Below are 19,775 nucleotides of genomic sequence, written 5' to 3'. Positions count from 1 at the left end.
ACTTCCAAGTAAGTGTGTAGAGGATTGCATGGAAGTCAGTGGGAGTTTCTTCTGCGTAAACGTGCACACGATCGGGATGGTAGTTTTGTTTTAATGGGATAACAGCCCCAGGGCGATGGCTTTAAATGTATTTATGCGTCTTTGAAAGCAGGGAGAGCGAGCGCGGGGGGGGGGGGCAGCTCTCTTAAAGACAAACGCACCATGTCAGACCCTGTAATTATCTGTGGACCCCCTCCCCTTTATTATGTATTTGGCTTCCCTTAAGCGTTTCAGAACTGAGATGAGCCGAAGCTGAAAAGGCAAAAGCGAGCCAGGCGAGCGAGCGAGCGAGGTATGCGTGCGAAGAGCGTGCGCGCGCGCGCGCGTGTGAGCGAGCGAGAGATCCTCCTACCTGGAGCTGCAGATCGCAAGATACGTGGTGTTACCTGTGGAAGTCAGAACAAGTAGAAACGCATTGAACTTCAAGGCTGCGGCGAGGCAGGCGGTCGCGGCAGAGCCGGCTCCTCCCTCCGGAGCCTTCCCGAGCGATTTGCAAGGTTGCCTGTGCAAAATGCACAAGTCCCTCTGTTTTTCTTCCCCTTTGGGGCTTTTTGGGGGCCACCATGGTTTTAGGGGGAACGGATTGGCGGAACGCTGCTGCTGCTGAGAGCCCCCGCAGTCTCGCCTCGGAGCGGGGTTCAGCACGACTCCCCGCGGGGATTTAATCGGCAGAGACCCCTTCGCCGGCTTCTCTCCTCCCCCCCCCCGCACAATTTCATTTTTTATGGATCACTCCATGCCCTCCTAGATCATGCACAGAAACTTCCGAAAGTGGATTTTCTACGTGTTTCTCTGCTTTGGCGTCATCTATGTAAAATTAGGGTGAGTACGAGATGGGCTCCGGTATGGCGTCGGGGGTATCAAGGGACCGGGGCGGGGGGCGGGGGAGACATTCTCAGAGCGCTCTGTCGACAAGGCAACATATTGCGCTCCAAAGCTCCCTCCTCTTCTCTCCGCCGTATCTGGAAAATAGCGACGGTAAACGCGCAGGAAGGTTTCGGTCGCCAAATGTAAAAGGGTCGCGAGGTGTGCGCGAAGAGAGGGAGAACTCCGGCTGGATGGTGCGTGTCCAGCTCGGTGTCTGGTCTGGAGAGAGGCACAGGGCTCGTGGACACAAACCTCCCATCGGTCGCCTCCAAGGAATACCGATTTTCCGAGCTTGGAGGCGCGGGTCATGTGACCCCAGCGACTCGCAAGACAGTTGTGCGTTGGCTGGATGTCCGGGAGCCGCCTGGGTCCGCGGACGCGCACACGCGCTGCTGACCTTGTGTCGTATTTTTAGGGCAGCGGCCGCACACGGGCATGGAACACGCGCGACATTTCTGGCGCTCGGGTTTTTCTAAAAAAGCCTCCGCCAGTTGACGCTGCGGGCCGCGATACCGAACACGGGGCTGTTTCGACAGGAGCGCCGTCGCTCGGAAGGGGGCCGCCGCGGACGAGACAATGGGGCTCCCGGGCGGCCGACGGGTGCTGCGCGCCGGCGGCCCGGCTGGACGCAGCGCCCGGGGATGCAGCGGCGCGTCCTCCCGGCCGCCCGCCCGCCGCGAGGGGAGCCGCGAGGGCTGCGGCCGGAGGCGGGCGCCGGGCAGGGCTCCGCGGCGGCCCGCCCACGCGGCCCCGCGGCAGCGCCTGCCTCCGCGGCGGGCCGTCGGGGGCGCCCGGCCGGGGCTGGACTGCGGTGGCGCCTCCCGGGAGCCCCGGGCGCGCGCGGCCGCGAGCACGGCCCGGCCTCGCCCCGCGCGGCTCGGGGCCGGGCAGCCCGGGCCGGGCGCGCCCCGCACCTGCTGCGGCCGGCGTCCGCCCGCCCCCCGCGCCTCGCCGGCCCCGGCCGCGGCGACCTCCCGCTGCCCAGCGCCGGGCGCGCCGGACAAACGCCGCGTCGCGCGGGGCCTGGCTGCGGGCGCGCCCGCCCGGCCCCTCCGGCGAGGCCAGGCCCGCCGCGGCCGGGCGGGCCGCCCTGCCTGGGAGCGAAGCGCCAGCCGCGGGGCGGCGGTGCCGGGGGCGCAGGCCGCGGGGACCCCGGCGGCCCAGCTGGGCTGCCCTCCCCGCTCTGCGCCCTTCTGCATCTGGCGCGCCCTCGCGCTCGGCTGCCCGCCCGCCGCCGCCGCCGCGAGTTGAATTTCCACATTCCTTCGCTCCAGCCGAGTTCTTACCTGTTGAGCCGCGCGCGGCGAGATCCCTGCCTTTTGCTCCCCCGCCCCCTTTTTGGCATAGCTGCGGGATTATCCCCCCCCCCCCCCCGTCAAGTATGCGTAGAGGGAGCTGTGATCTGCCAGCCCTCGAAACTGGGAGCGAGCCGGGAAGGGCGGCGGAGTAGCCGCCGCAAATGTCTTTCAGCCGTGTGTGCGTGTGCCTGCAGCAGGGCTGGAAGACTCGCGACTGCAGGCATCGTAACGCTTAGCGAGTGCAGAGCGCCGTAGTTGCTTCCTAAGCAGCTTTGCAGACATTATCTTGTATGTTAACGACAAACCCGTAAGGCAGGCCAGTATTAATATTGCGGACTAATACTGGGGACTTCCGGATTGTACTTCAGGCTAGTCTGCTGCAATCGTGTGCTTGTTGACTCAGAATTAAGTCCCGTCGTTGTCAACTGGATTTACCAGCCTTGGCCACTGTGATACAATCCATTTAAATAACTTTTGTTGTGTTGACTTGAGTGACGTTGTCAAGAGTACAGCCCTGATCCTCTGCATCTGGACAGCCACCTGTCAGGGATGCTCTGACTTGGATTCCTGCCTTGAGCAGGGGGTTGGACTCGATGGCCTTGTAGGCCCCTTCCAACCCTACTAACCTGTGATTCTGTGATCTTTACACAGCGCTCAATGGGGCTTCCTGGGTAGATCAGTCATCTAGTTCATCATCCCATCTCCCACAGTGGCCAATTAGGAGCCTCTGGGGGAGGCCCACACAGCAATCGCCTTCTCTCCTTGTTGCTCTCCACCAAATGGTACCCAGAGACCTCTGGACCTGGAGGGTTGCACAGAGCCCTCACGACTAAAATAGGCCATCCTCAGTTAATATACCAAATCCCCCTTGGCTTGCCATCTAACCTAGGGATCATCGCCATATCTTGTGGCATGAATTAATTACACAATCCCTATTAGTTCAATACCTTTGTTAAGCTAACTCAAAGGTCACCAAACCAGGATGGGGAGGGGATCAGGAGAGGGAGAGAAGGCTGACTTGGTGTTCAGAGGAGGCCTGCATGGTCAGAGCCTTAAGAAGAAACGGGAGGCAGAGGGCCTCCAGACATTCAAATTAGGTTCTACCAGGTGCTGGGATGATGATTTCAGGTTGCACCTGGGACTTCCCCTAGGACCGGGTGGGAGGGGGATGGATGGACAAGAAACAAACCATGACTGAACCTCCATTTTTTGAAACATACAATCCAGGATTGTCAGAATAGTCTCCATCATTAGGCAAAATATATAGGTTCTGTGGGAGGTGGAAAACAAAAGTAGAAACTAGACAGTTTTTATATTAGCAAAGCTGCCTGAAATACTTTCTTTTGTCTGTTCTGAATCTCCTGCCTATTGGGTGTCCCAGAGTTCTAGAAGGAGAGAGGGAGAAAAAATTTTCTCTATCAACTTTCTCTATACTATGCATAATTTTATAAGCCTCTATCAGGTCCGCCACACCGGCCACATTACCTTTTTTCGAAACTAAAGTTACTTGCCATAGTAATGTAATCAAAAGGTCTCAGTTCCCTTTAGGTTTCCTGTCACATCAAAGCTATTGTAACTGGTCAGGGCAGTATTATGGGAGTTGTATCTGTCTGGTGTTGATTTATTGGGAAGGAATTTCTCCTAGAAGTAAAGATGCTCAAGGTATCCCTCCATTCACCATATCTCACTTTTGCCATTTTAGAGCCACAACCATCCATTTCCTCCCCTCTTAAATAACTTTTCCAGGCAGATCCTACCTATATTTACACAGAAGTAAGTCACATTTGTTTCAACTGAGCTTATTTCCAAGTAAGCCATTCAGCCCAGTTCTGTTTTTACTTGGCATAAGTCACACTGGGATCCCAGGAGCTATTTATACTTGGGAGCAAATCCTATTGAAATCAATGGAATTTAAGATGCATTAGATTGTGCCACTGATTTGGTAAGGGTGATTATGTTATGCATACCTACTCAAGTAAGTTCCATTTAGTTCAATAAGATTTACACCCAGGTCAGTGTGTGTATGTATTGTATAGCTTTATTCACATATCCCATAGAAGTCAGTTGGGCATAAAAGTACTTCACTGTGGCTATGCACTTATTCTGTTCTGCTTTAAGCCTGGTTCACACATTCATAAACATTCATTGTTCTACACTTTCTAATGCTGCTCTTGTGAACAATAGATTCCATTTGAGGAGAGCTGAAGATTCAGTTTGATGGGTATTGAAAAGACTGCCTCCTCCCCTACAAACCTGCCTGAAATTTGCATCCATCATCTGAGACTGTGTTGCATGTCACACCTCCTGGAGAGGTGAGGTTAGTGGGTACTCATAACAGGGCTTTTTGTATAGCGGCCCCCAGTTGTGGATCTCGGGGGGCTAGGTAAGGCTAGCCTCTCCTTTAGTGTTCTTTAAGCAGCCGGTGAGCCCAATACTGTTCTGCTGAACTTTTAATAGTTAATGCCCTCCCTGTTTTTATTATTATTAATCCCCATTTTTAGGTGCTCATTGAGTAGAGGGGCAATCAAAAAATATTCTAAATAAATATCTGTAGCATTGTATTAGTGATGGACCACTCACCCCTGCACACCATCCCTTCATGCTGCAATCACTAATGTGTGAGCCATCCAGGACGATTTCCTGATAAGATGTTAAGGGATTTAAGTACTGGATTCCTTCTCTGTCCAGGTGAAAGGTGTGCAAGGTGTGAAAAGGCTATGGAAGGGAAGGACTGAATAGATGAAGATAGTTTGTTCATGTAACTATAATTCAGGAAATGAGGATGGCCCATGCACAATTCAGGGCCAACTGAGACGCTTCGGTCTGCAATCACTAAGACATGACCTGGGCAAAACTCCTTCATAGCTATCCTCACCACATTCTTCAAGGCACCAGATAAAAATGATGGACACTCTATCCTAATCTAGCTTCACACCATGGTAAATAGATATGTCTTTGAGATGCTGCAGAACTCTTTGTCCTTTTTGCTGCACCTGACTAAGGGCCAGTTCACACATCTGTGCACATGATCAGCCCTTGGTGAACAGACTGTGTGAATGGACTCTTTTGAGAAAGAGAAGACACTCTGTTGTTTATATCTAACACCTCTCTGAGTATTCTCAAAATCTGTCAATCAAAATCAAGACATTTCACTAAGTGGAGACAAAACCAACTTGGAGCCCCTTCCACTGGGAATTCTTGATGCTGAGTGGCTACAGCCGGGATGGCATATGGAGGGCAATCCTGGGATTGTTCCTCTACTACTGGCAATCAGTTTCCATGTGTGCCAGCAGCAAAGATGGTGAATGAAAGCAGTTCTGTCTGTGGTGTCATATCTAGGGTGGATGATTCTTTCATGCGTGCATGCAATGGAGGCTGGTGGGTCTGATGTCAGTGGGGCGGTGAATCCACTCTGGGTCTCAGCCGAAACTCTTAGGGAACTATCCAAGGTGCTTCACACCTTGGATAGCTCCTTTAGAGTTCTGACTGAAACTCAGAGTGGATTCACCGCCCCACTGACATCAGACCCACCAGCCTCCACTGCATGCAAGTTACCAGTTGACGCAGACTCTGTGAACCAGCTGTAACAAAGCCGCTTTCTTTGAAATTGGAAAAATCAGCTATATTGTTGAGGATGAAGCTCAGATGTGGGTTTCTGTTGTGATACCAGAGACTTGAGTTTCCCAAGTGTTACAAAGTCAGATGCTAATTGTCCCCCCCCCCCGCCCCCACATTTTATGGAGTTCATCACAGGTTTCTACTGCATTCAGAATAGTTTATCTTTGTGTAGTTACAGATGACCATTTACAAAGTGGTGTACATAATGTAACCATTTGGGAAGCTGGTCTTCTGTATCATCCTGCCAATTGGAGAAGAGAATCTTGCCACACATCTGCACCCTATTTGCAATCCAGAGAAGGAGTGCAATAGTAATTTCTTCTTCAGCATTTGGAAGGATGATATAGAAGAGGAGGATATAGAGGTTCTATGCACACTCTGGTAAGTTTATCCCTATGTTCAGACCTGGAACCTCATGTGAATCACAAAGGCTTAGCCCCAGAAAATGTGCAATAACAGGACTGCTTTTGAGCATGTACAAAGAGTATTTTTCTCGCTGCAACTAGTTTCCATGCATCTCTCATTTGGGCAGGGGAAGAAATGGAATAAGGTTTTGAGGTCAGATAGCAAGGCATGGCATGAGTCCCAGCACCTACCTGATGGAAGATCCACCTTCTAACTTAGAAACTAGCCGCTGCTAGCCAGGGCAGAGGTTATTTTAAGTTGGGAAATGCAAGGAGAATATGCTGCACTAACAAAGGCCATTAGATCATTAATGAAGAGTTTCAGGTACAGTACATCTGGGGATGGTGGCCGGGAATATATGAGATCACACTTTCTCTAAACAGATGGTAATCAGAAAGCTGACCCAGAATTGCATCCCGGCACTTGATTTCTCTATACATGATGACTGGCAGTTGAATGGGTGAAGTGTCTCCACTGAGCATTATCTTGAGGTTATATGAATGTTCCCTCTGTGATGGTCTATTTGCACAAGTAAGTCATCATTCAATGTTACAGTAATCGAGGCTCAATGTCCAGCATCTGAACTAGACCTTGGGCTGTTTAATTTTTATTCTTTTATTCTTTATTAATTTTATAGAAACAATGAAACAGATGTAAAGAGGGGGAAAGGAGAAACTTGAAAAAAAAAAGCCTATTAAGCTGTAAATGACAATAATATGAATTCCAATACACAAAAACATTTGCCATTTATCTGTGGTTTTCCTTATGTTTATTTATTTATTTATTTACAATATTTCTATACCGCTCCACATCAAAAGATTTCGGAGTGGTGAACAACAAGGTAAAAGAATAAAACACCAGGTTAAAAGAGTTAAAACATTTTTTTTTTAAAAAAAAAAGACAAATCCCAATAAGGTGGAATTTAATAAACCGCATTTCCTTGTCTGTTGTATATGTGTTCTGTGAATAGTACTTGTTAATTTATCCATTTCAGCAATATACAAACCTTTCACTGTTCTTGAATCAATGGGAATTGAGAATGTTTCCACTGTTGGGCCCATACAACACGATTTTAGTACATATTAATACACCCATAATCAATAGTTTTTGCCCTTGGTGTATTTGACCCTAGCATCAAATGGTGACAATGCCTGCGTGAATGGGTCATAATGGGACAGAACATCTATGGCTCAGACACATTACTTTTCAAAGGAGACAGATCAAAGCCCCCTGCCAATTAGTGAACCAGGTCTTGTTGCTGAATATGTGAGGGGACAGGAAAGTTCTTGGCTGCGATGCATTCACACTTGCAAACCTCCCCTTCACAATGACACGAACAATCACCACGTCATGAACAGGCTTGCGCGGACCGGTCCAGCCCTCCAGCCAGTCAAACCATCCTATGGAGTGTGCCTGTTCCTGGGAGAGGCCCTCGAGAAAGCGCATTTGGCACTTTACCTGTTTAGGGGGGCGCTCAAAGCCGTAATGCGTAAGGCAGCCCCCGGAAGGCGGCGGGAAGGAGAAAGTTTCGCCCAGAACCAAGTTGCTGCAGGACCTACGTAGAGGGGCCAAGGAAAACTCTTTGCAAGACAGGGCAAAGTCTCTCTCTCTCTCTCTCTCTCTCCTAGATTTGAGTGTCTCTCTCTCTCCAGTCACCCCCCATGTTTCCGAACGTGTTTTTTTCTCTCTTTGTTTGCGCGCGCAGGGGGGGGGGGCAAATAGAAACTTGGATAGAGACGCGAGATAGAGGAGAGCAGATGGCTTTGTGCTGCTCTTAGCGATGATGCCCACAAGCGAGGCCGCAAGGCGCAGTCGGGGAGGCCCCCGACAGAAGGACACCGATGAATCGCCTCCTCCTCCGCCTGGAGCTGCCAGTGCGCAGAAGGCAAGGAGGAGGCGCGCGGGCGCGGGATCGGATCCCTCACCAGCGCCGGAGCGCGAGGGTGGCCTTCACTTTCCCCAAACAACCGCGCGCGAAATGGACTCGGGCGGGGGGGGGGGGAGAAGCAACGACCCCCTCAGTCATCGGCCTCTGGAAAGCCCCCCCCCAAACATCCCGGGGCCTCGTCCCCCAGGCAGGTTTTTCCGCCAGGAGGAGCGGAGGTCGAGCCGAGAAGGTCCCGGGCGGCTCCGCTGCGCTCCTCGCGCGCCCTTCTCCCTCCCTCCCTCTCTCTCTCGCCTTCCAGCGCGGGTTCTCCTCCCCCGCCCACTTTTTGGAGTCGCAGCACGAAGAAAAGGATTGCTGGGGGGGGCGGGAAGGGATGAAAGCTGCCCCTTTCCCCTGCGGGTGGCCGCTTGGCGCGACCCGAGGCTGACGGAGAGGGCAGGGGGACCGAGCGAAGCGAAGATGCCCTCCCAGCAGCATCAGCATCTGTATATTATTTCAGATTCCTGTTAATTGTTGTTCAGTCGTTCAGTCGTGTCCGACTCTTCGTGACCCCATGGACCACAGCACGCCAGGCCTTCCTGTCCTGCGCTCTCTCCCGGAGCGTGCTCAAGTCCATATTCATTGCATCCGTGATGCTATCTAGCCATCTCATCCTCTGCCGTCCCCTTCTCCTTTTGCCCTCAGTCTTTCCCAGCATCAGGGTCTTTTCCAGGGAGTTTTCTCTTCGCAGTAGGTGGCCAAAATATTTGAGCTTCAGCTTCAGTCTCTGTCCTTCCAATGAGCACTCAGGGTCGATTTCCTTTAGGAGGGACCGATTTGACCTCCTTGCAGTCCAGGGGACTCGTAAGAGTCTTCTCCGGCACCACAGTTCGAAAGCATCGATTCTTCGGCGCTCAGCCTTCCTTATAGTCCAGCTCTCACAGCCATACGTTGCTACTGGGAAAACCATAGCTTTGATTAGACGGACCTTTGTCGGCAAGGTGATGTCTCTGCTTCGTACTATGCTGTCTAGGTTTGCCATAGCTTTCCTCCCAAGGAGCAAGCGTCTTTTAATTGCATGGCTACAGTCACCGTCTGCGGTGATCTTGGAGCCCAAGAAAGTAAAATCTGTCACTGCTTCCATTTCTTCCCCTTCCATATGCCAGGAAGTGATGGGGCCAGATGCCATGATCTTCGTTTTTGTAATGTTGAGTTTCAAACCGGCTTTTGCACTCTGCTCTTTCACCCTCAGCAAGAGGCTCTTGAGATCCTCTTCGCTTTCTGCCATTAGGGCGGCATCGTCCGCGTATCGGAGGTTGTTGATCATTCTCCCGGCAATCTTAATTCCGAGCTGTGCATCAATAAGAATCCCGTACGGCGCTACCAGTGTGCGAAAGGCAGGTCCCTGCCTCGACGAGGTTACAACCGACATGTGGATAGCGGGAGAGATAATGCAGGGAAGGGCGAGGCAAGAGTAGCAACGGGGCAGGGGGATGTGGGGAGATGTACAGAGACCCTCAGAGGCTCCGTTTCACTTGGAAGGAGGAAGGAGGGATGAAGCGGGGAAAGGTCTGAGGACCTTCGACATTTGCTGGAAGTTGACTCCGGAGCTAAAAATAGGCAACCGGTTGGGGAAAAATGATCCACCAGGATGCCTTTGTGAGAGGATAATAATAACGAACAATTATTAACACCGAACACTGCTATAGCCCTTTCCGTGCGCTTCACTACATTGTCTCTGCGATCCCTACAACAACCTTGTAATGTAGGCCAATATCATCTCCATATTGCACATGGGGCGAGGCTGACAGAGAGAGGCTCCTCCAATCCTCGGGAGTAGACGGCCCAGCGGAGAGACTTTCGGACTCAGGCCCGCGCTTGCGCAACCCGATCCTATGCACGTTTACCGAGAGTAAGCCCGCCTGAGTTCAGTGACGCCTTACTTCCAATAACTGTCCGTGGGATGGCAGCTTCAGGCTCCGCACATTTAACTGCAAGTCCCATTGAACCTAACCGCACTTTCGAGTAAACAAGGAGAAAGTCGCGATCTGAAGCCTGACCGCATTCTCTTATTCTGGTGATCTTGTTGGATATGAAGAAGAATAAATGTCTGATTCATAATAACAGAAAACGGTTTCGCCAAGAGAAATCCATTGTCCCACTGAATTGGAAGAGTCTCGTTTCAGTAGTTGCAGCGTTGAAGAACCTCATCACGCTCTCTCCGGGTTCGGAGACAATGACTAGCGCCGCCAGGCACAGATCCTTCGGATCGCAGGCCAAACGCCCCGATTGTCCTCCAGACCTGGATGGCATTTGGATTAAATACATAGGGAACATCTGTAAAGTGGGAGATCATATTATAATCCGCAAACGAAAATTTCAGCCCCTTTGTAATCCTACCACCTTAACCAATCTCACCACTTTTCAAGACGCATCTTTTCTTTAAAATTCCAAGATTAAAGACCCCTCTCAACACATTCATCCTAGTTGACATTCTAGGTTTAAGATGCAGACCTACAAATATTGCTAGTCTTACAAATAAAGGTGATGGTGCTTTTTAAAAAGATGTTAAGGACCACCTCAATACGTGATGATGGTTTTGTGAGGCTGCAGTCCATTGAGAGGATTCCCAGGTCTTCTTTCTAAGGTGGATTTCGTTTTCTCTTCCGTAGATATACACACATGAAGGGAAATATTAGCAAAAAACAGGGTGTAAGGAAGCCTTCCCAACGCGATGCAAAAGTCTTATTTTTTTACGGGAAAGGGCAGAGAGTGGTGCAGCTGGATCACACGGGATCTGTTCGATTCCGATCGGTTTCGAGATCAACCTTTCAGACAGGATGCTGGAGGCAGCCTCAAAACTTGATGCAAATCCATATTTCGATTCAACTCCTTTCTGTACCGTTCCAGGATCAATCCACGACACGAGGATGAAAAATACGCCCTCTTTGTCTCTGCTAGGAGATCATTTCGAGGGAAAAGAGGTTTTAAATATCTGGATGTTGCCATCCCTTCACGTGCGCTTGGCTCCTTTACCTGGGAAGGAGGCAGAAGTGCAACGAAATTCGGTGGCAAATGTTAGAAGAGAATTGCATAAGCCGAAAGGTGGCATTTCAACTTAGCCCAGGTCGGCTTGCACAAAATCGAGGTGTTTCTAATGTTTTGTTTTACGTTTAAGGAAAGCAACAGGAAATGGATTCGTCCCACTAGAGTAGAGGCAGTAGGTGAATACAGCCCTGAAGGCAAGTAGGCAGAGGCGAAGTCGAAGATGAGGTGTAATTTGCCCCCAGAAACGTTTGCATCGAACACTTGCGAGGACCCCTCGGGGAAGGAGGATTCCGGCGTGAAACGCAGGTTTCTCCCCGCGGCGAAGAATGCGAGGTCTGTTAGGAAAAAGGACCGGCTGCAGAATTAGTTCACCGCCGGGGAAGGGAGAACGGAGCGAGAGGCTGGGTGGGGCGCGAGCGAAATCCGAATCCATCCACACAGGCCTTCGAGCGGCTCCGAGGCATTTCTGAGGGAGTGCCCCGTCCAGGTTTCCCATGGAGTTTCAATAACGGAGAATGGATGGCCGCTTTCTGCTCGGAAAACACTGAATGAACCGATCGGAATGGTAGCGAACTCTAGACTAACGCGAGTATCTGGACTGATTCACACGAGAATGCAATCTCTCGACTGGACTTCACGCAAGGTGCGACTGCTAGGACAAGGAAGGCGCAGCTCCTGACACAAGGACCTTACAGAGTAACCCTGTGCAATGCCTACGCAGGTCGAAACTCCGTTGAGTTTAATGGGACCTGCTCCTACGTAAGTGAGCATATGTCGTCGCCCGAGAGACTGCAGTCCGGCACACCCTTTCCTAGGAATAAGCTCCAACTCAGTTTTACCCCCAAACACTTTTACTGCGGCGTAAATCCAACTGAGCTCAGTGGGACTTAGTTCTAGGTACATCTGCACAGGTGGGATTCAAGACTTTCTCTCCTCCCAAGTCAGAGGTTGTAGACTTCCCGCAGGAAAATGGCTAGTTCTCATTTCCAGGGCTGAAAACAATTCTACAGAAAAATCAGCGCGAGATCCCGCCTCAGCTCCGTCGTTTCTTCCCAGGGCAGTTTGCGGTGCCGCCCTGTCCTGGAGGGTTAAACGCAGTAGGCTCAGCGCTTGTGTAAATCTCTCGCAGCCTTCCCCAATCTGGTGCCCTCCAGATCTGTTGGACTACAACTCCCATGCCGGCTGGGGAGTGCTGGGAGTTGTAGTCCAAGGGCACCAGGCTGGGGAAGGCTTATGTTTCATGTTGAAATGCTTTAGCACAGGGGTTGGGAACACGAGGGCCTCCAGATGTGGATGGACTGCAAACCCTATCATCCTGGCCATTGGCAATCCTAACAGAGGCTGATGGGAGCTGTAGTCCAGCGCCACAGGTTCCTCGCCCCTGTTTTTTTTTTAGCCCTGCTTCAAAGAACAACCCTATGCATGTGTACTCAAAAGTAACTCCCATTGACTCACAGGAAACTAGGTGTAGGGCTGCAGTCTTTATCTCTCCCGCTGACATCACTGGGAGGTGCAACCCGGCCCTATGTATATGTATTTGGAAGTAAGCCTGCTTTACTGAATGGGGCTTATTTCCAAGTAAGTGTGCAACCCGCTTATATCCAGGTTTATTCAGAAGGGATTTCCAGGGCGCAATCCTATGTTTAGGCAGAAAAAAAGTCATACAACTCCCAGCATTCCCCAGCTAGCATGTAGGACTAGTTGTAGAACTTTTTTCCTGCCTAAACATGCATAGGATTGCGCCCTTAGTCTGGCAGAAGTGTGCCCTTCTAGGATTGCACCATTAGGAGTGTGCCGTTTTGTCTGGAAGGTATCCCAGGCGAAGGCTGCAACGAGAACGAAGGAAAGGAAAAAAAGGTTCCTCCTGTGCAAGCACCGGGTCATTGCTGACTCCTAGAGGGACACTGTAGCGGGGTGGTTTGCCATTGCCTTCACCAGTCATGACCACCTTTCCCCCAGCAACCTGGGTACTCATTTAACCGGGGCTGAGTCGACCTGAGCCGGCTACCTGGATGGGACCTGGGTTCGAACTCAGGTCGTGGGGAGAGTTTCGGTTGCAATACTGCCGCCTACCACTCTGCGCCACACGAGGCCTTTCTAGGGTTGCAGCATTAGGAGTGCGCCGTTTTGTCTGGAAGCTGCAGCGAGAACGAAGACCATCCCCAAATGCTTGTTCCCCGGGCCCGCCGACGTGGTTTCCTCTTCGCATCTTTTAAGAGGGGCAATGGACTTGCAGTGGATCCGAATGAGCTCGTGCGCGAGAAGTATTCGACCCAAATCCGAGATAACAGCCCGAGCTTCTAGCGCGTTTTCTTGGAAATCACTCTCACGGAGACCTCCCCTCCCAGGGACCCGCGCTTGAAATCGCAGCCTTAAGGCGGATTTGAAGGCGCTTCAGGCTGCTACGAAAATTTGAAACCAGGGGCAGTTACTACCGAACCACGTTTGGGACCAGGATGGCTGGATCGTGCCCCATTTCTTATAGGGCGGGAAGAAAAGAACCTGACCTAGATTAGGAAGGACACGAGCCACGGGTGCGGGCCACCAGCCCAACTTCGACGCGCAGGCGAGGGCGACATCTCCCGCCCCACTGATGCGGGCGCAGCTTTCCGAGCACCGGCCTCTCTCAGCCGGATCTGCTTCCCCGGGCCTCCGTGTGGGTCGAAGGGACGGGAGACCGTGTCGACTCTGCCCCGACATCCTTGGAGAAGGGCAGGGCGACAGCCGGCATCAGTGATCCAGCCGGACCTGTAACGCCTCTGTTCTGAAGAGGACGCCCCGCGGACTTCAAGTGGTCATTTCGAAGTACGTTTGTTTAGGAGTGCGCCTCTGCGGCCCTTTCCTATGCCATCTTACTTCAAAGTACGCCCCACTTCAGCTTACTCCCAGCTAAGCCAGCAGAGGATTGCGTAATTATGATCAATTTTAGTTCATTTATTTAATTGATGAATTAGATATTTCTCGGCCGCCTTTCGGGGCAGAAGCCCTCCCATGGCAGCTTACAGGAACAAAATACACAAATGCATAAAATTCACCTTACACCTGTTAAATACTTAATTCCAGTAGGATTTTTCAAAGTATAATGACTCCCTCGGTGGGGCTGCTGGGCTCCCTCTTTAGGCGTACGTTGCCCGGAGATCATCCTTTTCTCGTTTTAGGGAGCAATCCTATGCATGTTGAGATAGAAAAAAGCCCTACAGTTCCCAGCATGCCCCAGCCAGGCTGGCTGGGGCATGCTGGGAACTGTAGGGCTTTTTGCCGTCTCAACATGCATAGGATTGTGCCCTTAACATAGTATTTAAGAACACCCCCCTCTACCTTGTTCACACGTGTGCGTGTTCCTCGCTCGATGACTGCACCATCAAGTATGAACGAGCCATCCACGATCAAATAGGCACCCCAGAGAGCATTTCCCTAGCAAACACTCATCTTCTGTATGGAGCCAGTGCTTCCACACAAACCCCTTTCCTATCAATTCGGAAGTCACTCAGGAGTACAGCCAAAACTCCAGTCACGTTTATCTGTATTTTTACGATGACATTTTATTACTTTATTTCACGATTTTCTTAACCGCCGTTCATCAAAAAGATACCAGGGTGGTGTACAAAAGTGTACTGAAACGATTCAGGCAAACGTATGCATAACCACCACCACCACCACCATAATATCCGTTCCCTCTCTCCTTTGGGTTCAGCGGAGGGAGGGCGCGAAGTTCATTCTTTCTGCTTGAACAGGCGAATAACATTTGGCCCTCTAGGAGCTCTCCAGATATTGGAGACTGGCCCAATAGAACTCCCATGGCCAATGGTCAAGGATTACGGAAGTTGTAGCCCCAGGTTGCAGTCCCCTGGGTTAGAAGAGTAAAAGACCAATTAGGGCGCAATCCTATCCAGGTTTAGACAGAAAAAAGCCCTACAACTCCCAGCATCCCCAGCCAAGAGACCTGCACAGGATTGCGCCCTTAAGGACGTTCAAGGAGGAAAGGGGATCTGAGCCGGCGGCCGTTGCGCTTCCTGAAAACGCCCCGCTCGCTGCGCGCGTTTGGACCCGAGGCGAACTGCCGGAGGAGGGTCGACGGACGAAGCAGGACGCGCGGCGGACGACGCCCCGCGAGGGACGCCTCCGGGCGAAGCGCTCGCCGAGGGCCAGGCAGCCAGCGAGGAGAGCGCCTCGCCGCCTGCCTCGGCTGCCCGGGCCGGCCGCAAGCGCGGAGGGCTGCGCGCTCGCCTCCGGCGCGGGGTCGCCAGGAGCGTCGGCCGCCCGCTCGCTTGCTGCGCCGCGGAGCGCGCGGGGTCCGGCCGAGGGCGGGCGGCTGCAGCCCCGCGCCCGCTCGCCGGCAGCGCCTCCCCGCGGAGCTCGGGCCCGGGGTTCCCCTCCGTCCCCGGCCCGGGGTTCTCCTCGGCCACGAGCAGGAGATCGCTCAGCTGCAGCCGCGATCCACGCCACGGAGAGAACGCTGTCCTCCCTCGTGGGGTTGTTGCCATGAAGGTTGCGACGAGATCCTGTAGATGACGCTGCTTGACCCTTGGGGGGGCGGGGGTGGGGGGAAGCCAGGATTGCTGCTAGAGAGACGGGAGGGTGTTTTTCAAACCCTTCGGGGGCGTGGGATGGCGGGGAACTGAGGCAGAGAAGGCAAAAGACTTGAGCCACTTTGCAGTGTTGTGCGCGTGCGTGTGTGTCTTTCCTGGAGTTGTCCTGTTCCAGATTTCTGTTATTTTATATTATTATTCCTTTTTTTTTTTTTTAAGGGAGCAGTTGTCACACCTCATTATCGGTCCCAGAAAGAAAGAAGACTATATATTTTCTTTCTGTATGGGATTGATAATATATCTTGCCTGGTGCCCTCCAGATGGGTTGGACTACAACTCCCGTCAACCCCAGCTGTAGCTGTAGCCGAGCACATCTGGAGTGTGCCAGACTGGGGAAGGCAGGCCACCCTCCAGTGCCTGTGTCCCCCTGCAGCTCCTTCTGCCCCCGCCCCGGGGAAGAACCTGGCACTGGGTCATCAACTACCAGGAGGCAGAAGAGAGCGGCAGGCACGTCTGCAGCCATGCATCTCTTTTCCTGATAGATTTGAAAGCCACTTTGGCAGTGAATTTTGGGAAAGCGGAGTATAAATATAGAATCACAAAATCACTGAGTAGAAAGGGGCCTACAAGACCATCAAGTCCAACCCCCTGCAGGAATCCAGGTCAGAGCATCCCTGGCAGATGGCTGTCCAGCCTCGTCTTGAATGCCTCCAGTGTGGGAGAGCCCAGCACCTCGCTCCGGAATTGGTTCCACTGTCATATTGCTCTAACAGTCGGGAAGTTTCTCCTGCTGTTCAGCCGGAATCTGGCTTCTTGCCACTTGAGCTCATTATTCCGTGTCCTGCACTCGGGGATGATCGAAAAGAGATCCTGGCCTTCCTCTCTGGGACAACCTTCAAGAACTTGAAGAGCGCTATCAGATCTCCCCTCAGTCTTCTCTTCCCAAGGCTAAACATGCCCAGTCCCTCACAGGGCTGTGTTTCCAGTCCCCTGATCATCTTCGTTGCCCTCCTCTGAACCCTCTCCAGCTTGTCTGCATCCTTCTTCAAGTGTGGTGCCCAGAACGGGTCACAGTTTTCCAGATGAGGCCTAACCAGTGCTGAGTAGAGGGGAACTAGTACTTCCGGGGATCATTCGATACAAATGAAGGAAGACGTATCCCGTTGTGGTGGCAGCTAATCATGAGGTTTTGCATTTGACCAGAGGCGTCACCCACACGATTTTAGCCATTCTCACAACGGCCCTGTGGGGTAGGCCAGCACTTGCTATTCGCATATTGCTGATGGGGGACTGAAAGGAAGCGGGGAGGAGGGACTGGCTCCTAGTGAGTTCAGGGGTGAAACGAGATTTGAACCGGGGGCGATTACGCCTCATGAAATGTGCGGGGGGGGGGGATTTTTCTCTTTCTGCCTCACTGCACCCAACCGCCTTGCTGTCTTTCTCGAACTGCGCCAGGGCACGTCTCCCCTTCGGCGTTAGCAAGCCTTATTCTTCCCCGGAGATGCCGGGTTCCGCAGCCACGAGCGATCCTTTTAAACGTAGACGCGTTCGCAAAGCCTCACACCCCCCATGCCGACGCCAGGCATTGCAGGGACTGCGTTAGGCGGTGCCGTCCCCGCTCGTGGCAAGGGACTGTTTCCTGACCCCAAAGGACTGGAACGGGGGGGGGAAGGTCTCTGCCCCGAGGGGCGTCCATTTAAATTGCCTGCGGCGGGGAGGACAACCGGCGGGCGTCGGGAAACGACACGGGCAGCTGGAAGGAGCGAGCTTGGCGCCTCGCCCTGCCCAGGAGAAGGGCCGCTGCGAGCTCCGCGGGGCGGGGGCTCTCCCGTTTCGCGGCCAGCCCCCGTGCGCGCGCCGGGCTGCCGCAGAGCGGAGGGGCCCGGGCTCGCCCCCGCCCCGCCCCGCCCCGCCCCGCCCGGCAAGCGCAGCGGGAGAGCGCCGCTCCGCCGCGGAGGGGGGCCTCCGCTCGCCGGGCCGGGCCACGCCGCCGCCGCCCTCCCCTTATAGCCCGGCGCGGCGGGGGAGGCGGCGTGCCGGCCGCGCTCGCCCAATGGCAGCGGGCGCTCTCTGGAGAGCGGGCGAGGCGCGCAGCCGGCCCCGCCGAGCCCCGGCCGCCGCGCCAGTCCGCCGGGAGACGGCGCGAGCGAGCGAGCGGGCTCCCGGCCCCTGCCAGGCGACGAGGGCGGGCGGCGCCCGGGCGCACGCAGCCACGGCCCCCGCGGAGGCCCCCGGCGCCGCCGCCGCCGCGCGCTAGAGGAGCCCCGCGCCGCGCCCGGGACGGATCGGGGCCTCGCGCGGGGCCCGACCGCGCCGCGCCGCCCCCGGGAGACACGCGGCGGGGCCCGGACCGCTGCGCCCGAAGACCGCCGAGCCCGAGGAGGGGCCCCGGCCCCGGGCGCGACCATGATCCTGCTCTCCTCTCGCCGCCTCCTGCTCGCCGTCTATTACCCCCAGATCTTCCTCATCCTCACCAGCGGGAGCTACCTGTGAGTGCCCCCCCCCTCTCCTCTCCTCTCCTCTGGGGCCGGCGGCGGGGCGGGGCGGCGGCATCCCGGGGCGCCGGCGGGCACTGGGGGGGGGGCGGCGGCGAGGAGAGCCCCCCCGCCAGCAGGTGAGCGGCGGCCGGTGGGCTGGTCCCCTCTGAAGGCCCCGGCTGGATGCGGGAAGAGCCTCTGCGGAAGGATGCTCGCGGCGGAGATGTTCCGGCCGGGATGCTGCGAGCAGGTGCCCCAGAAGGAGGGATGGGGGGCTCCGCCGGCCGCGGGTGCGACGCGGGAGGGAGGCAGACACGCGCCGCGGGTTCCCTCCGAGGCAGCCCCTTCCGCGGAGCGCCCTGCCCGGCACCCGGACTGGGGACCCCTCGGGCGGAGCCTGTTGTGCGCCTCCCCGGTGAGACGGGGGCCTGGACCTCCGGCCTGTCCCCACGTGCCTCTCCCCCTCCCTCTCCGTTCTCGCAAGGAGCCCGGCGCGGCGGCCTCCCGAACCCACCCCGGTCCGGGTGGCCCAGGCGGAGGCGCTGCCGCGGGGGAGACCTCCAGGGCTCCGACCCATCCATCCCTCGGGGAGAGGAACGGGCACGCGCACGGACAGGGGCGCGGACAGCCTCCCCGCCCCTTGAGCTCGGGGCAGGGCGTCTCGACCCCGAGGACAGTTTCGGGGGACTCCCTTCGAGGGGGGGGGCAAGCCCCGGCTGCCCCCCCCCGCCGCCGTTCGGATTCCTGGGGACAGGCCCAGCGGCGGGTTCCGGCTCGCGGGGGGGGGGGGCGGCTGGCGGCCGGGGAGGGCAGCCCGGCTCTGCTTCCCGGATGCTGGGACCCCCGGTGTCCCCAAGTCCGGCGGCAGCGCGGACCCAGGATGCCCCCCCGGCATCCTCCACGCCGCGCCGTTGGGAGAAGACGGTCGCTCGAGGCGAAGGGTCGTCGCCAATGTTGGTCCTTCTTAGAGTAGACCCATTGAAATGACTGGGACTTCAGTTAGACGAATACTGGATACACCACTGCATTCCCATGAATTCTGTGGGCTTATTCCCCAGGAATTGCGCGCAGACTTGCAGCCTCAGGCTGCGCTCCTGTGCGCGGTTACCCGGGAGTAGGCTCCGTTGAACACCCGGGGGCTTTTGAGCAACGCAGATAGGATTGCACTGCACATGAGCACTGCACATGAGCAACACGCATAGGATCGCACTGCACATGAGCAACGCGCATAGGATCGCACTGCACACGAGCTCTTCGGTGAGGCAAGATTTGAGACGCTTGGAGCATAGCTGTCACGTTGCGCCGCCAGAAAGAAGAGGCGCGCGATCCGTGCGTGGCGTCTCGTTTGGCATTTTTGAGAAAGGGGCACAAGGCCCTCCCCGCTCCCCCCCCCCCAGCGTGGAGCGCGCTGCAGCGCTCGCTACCGCCGCACAAATCCCGCTCATGGCGGCGGCGCAGCCGCGCTTTCCTCAACGCGGGTTTCAGGCCACCTACCCTCGTTGAATGCACACTTCCCAGGGAGTAAGCCCCTTTGAACGCAGTGGGACTTACACCTGAGTAAACACGCATAGGCTCCGACTAGAGAGTGCTGGATTTCTGATGGATTGTGCCGGATAAACTCCCGCGG

At 54.9% G+C, this 19,775-nt stretch overlaps 1 protein-coding gene across 1 annotated transcript in view; it reads left to right on the top strand.

The window, feature by feature from the left end:
- Positions 1-271: 271 nt before the first annotated feature.
- The window catches only part of WNT7B (Wnt family member 7B), a 160,466-nt gene continuing 140,962 nt past the window's right edge, over positions 272-19,775 (top strand). Inside the window, exon 1 of the mRNA XM_084811859.1 lies at positions 272-861. Coding sequence (XP_084667985.1) covers positions 791-861 — 71 coding nt within the window. The 5' untranslated portion in view covers positions 272-790. The remainder of the gene's footprint in view (positions 862-19,775) is intronic.

Source organism: Heloderma suspectum, chromosome 7 (assembly GCF_057233095.1).
Source record: "Heloderma suspectum isolate Gila_16-S chromosome 7, 16-S_ref, whole genome shotgun sequence".
In the NCBI taxonomy this organism is placed as follows: Eukaryota; Metazoa; Chordata; class Lepidosauria; order Squamata; family Helodermatidae; genus Heloderma; species Heloderma suspectum.
Note: the sequence above shows the minus strand (reverse complement) of the source record. Positions and strands in the feature narration are given on the sequence as shown.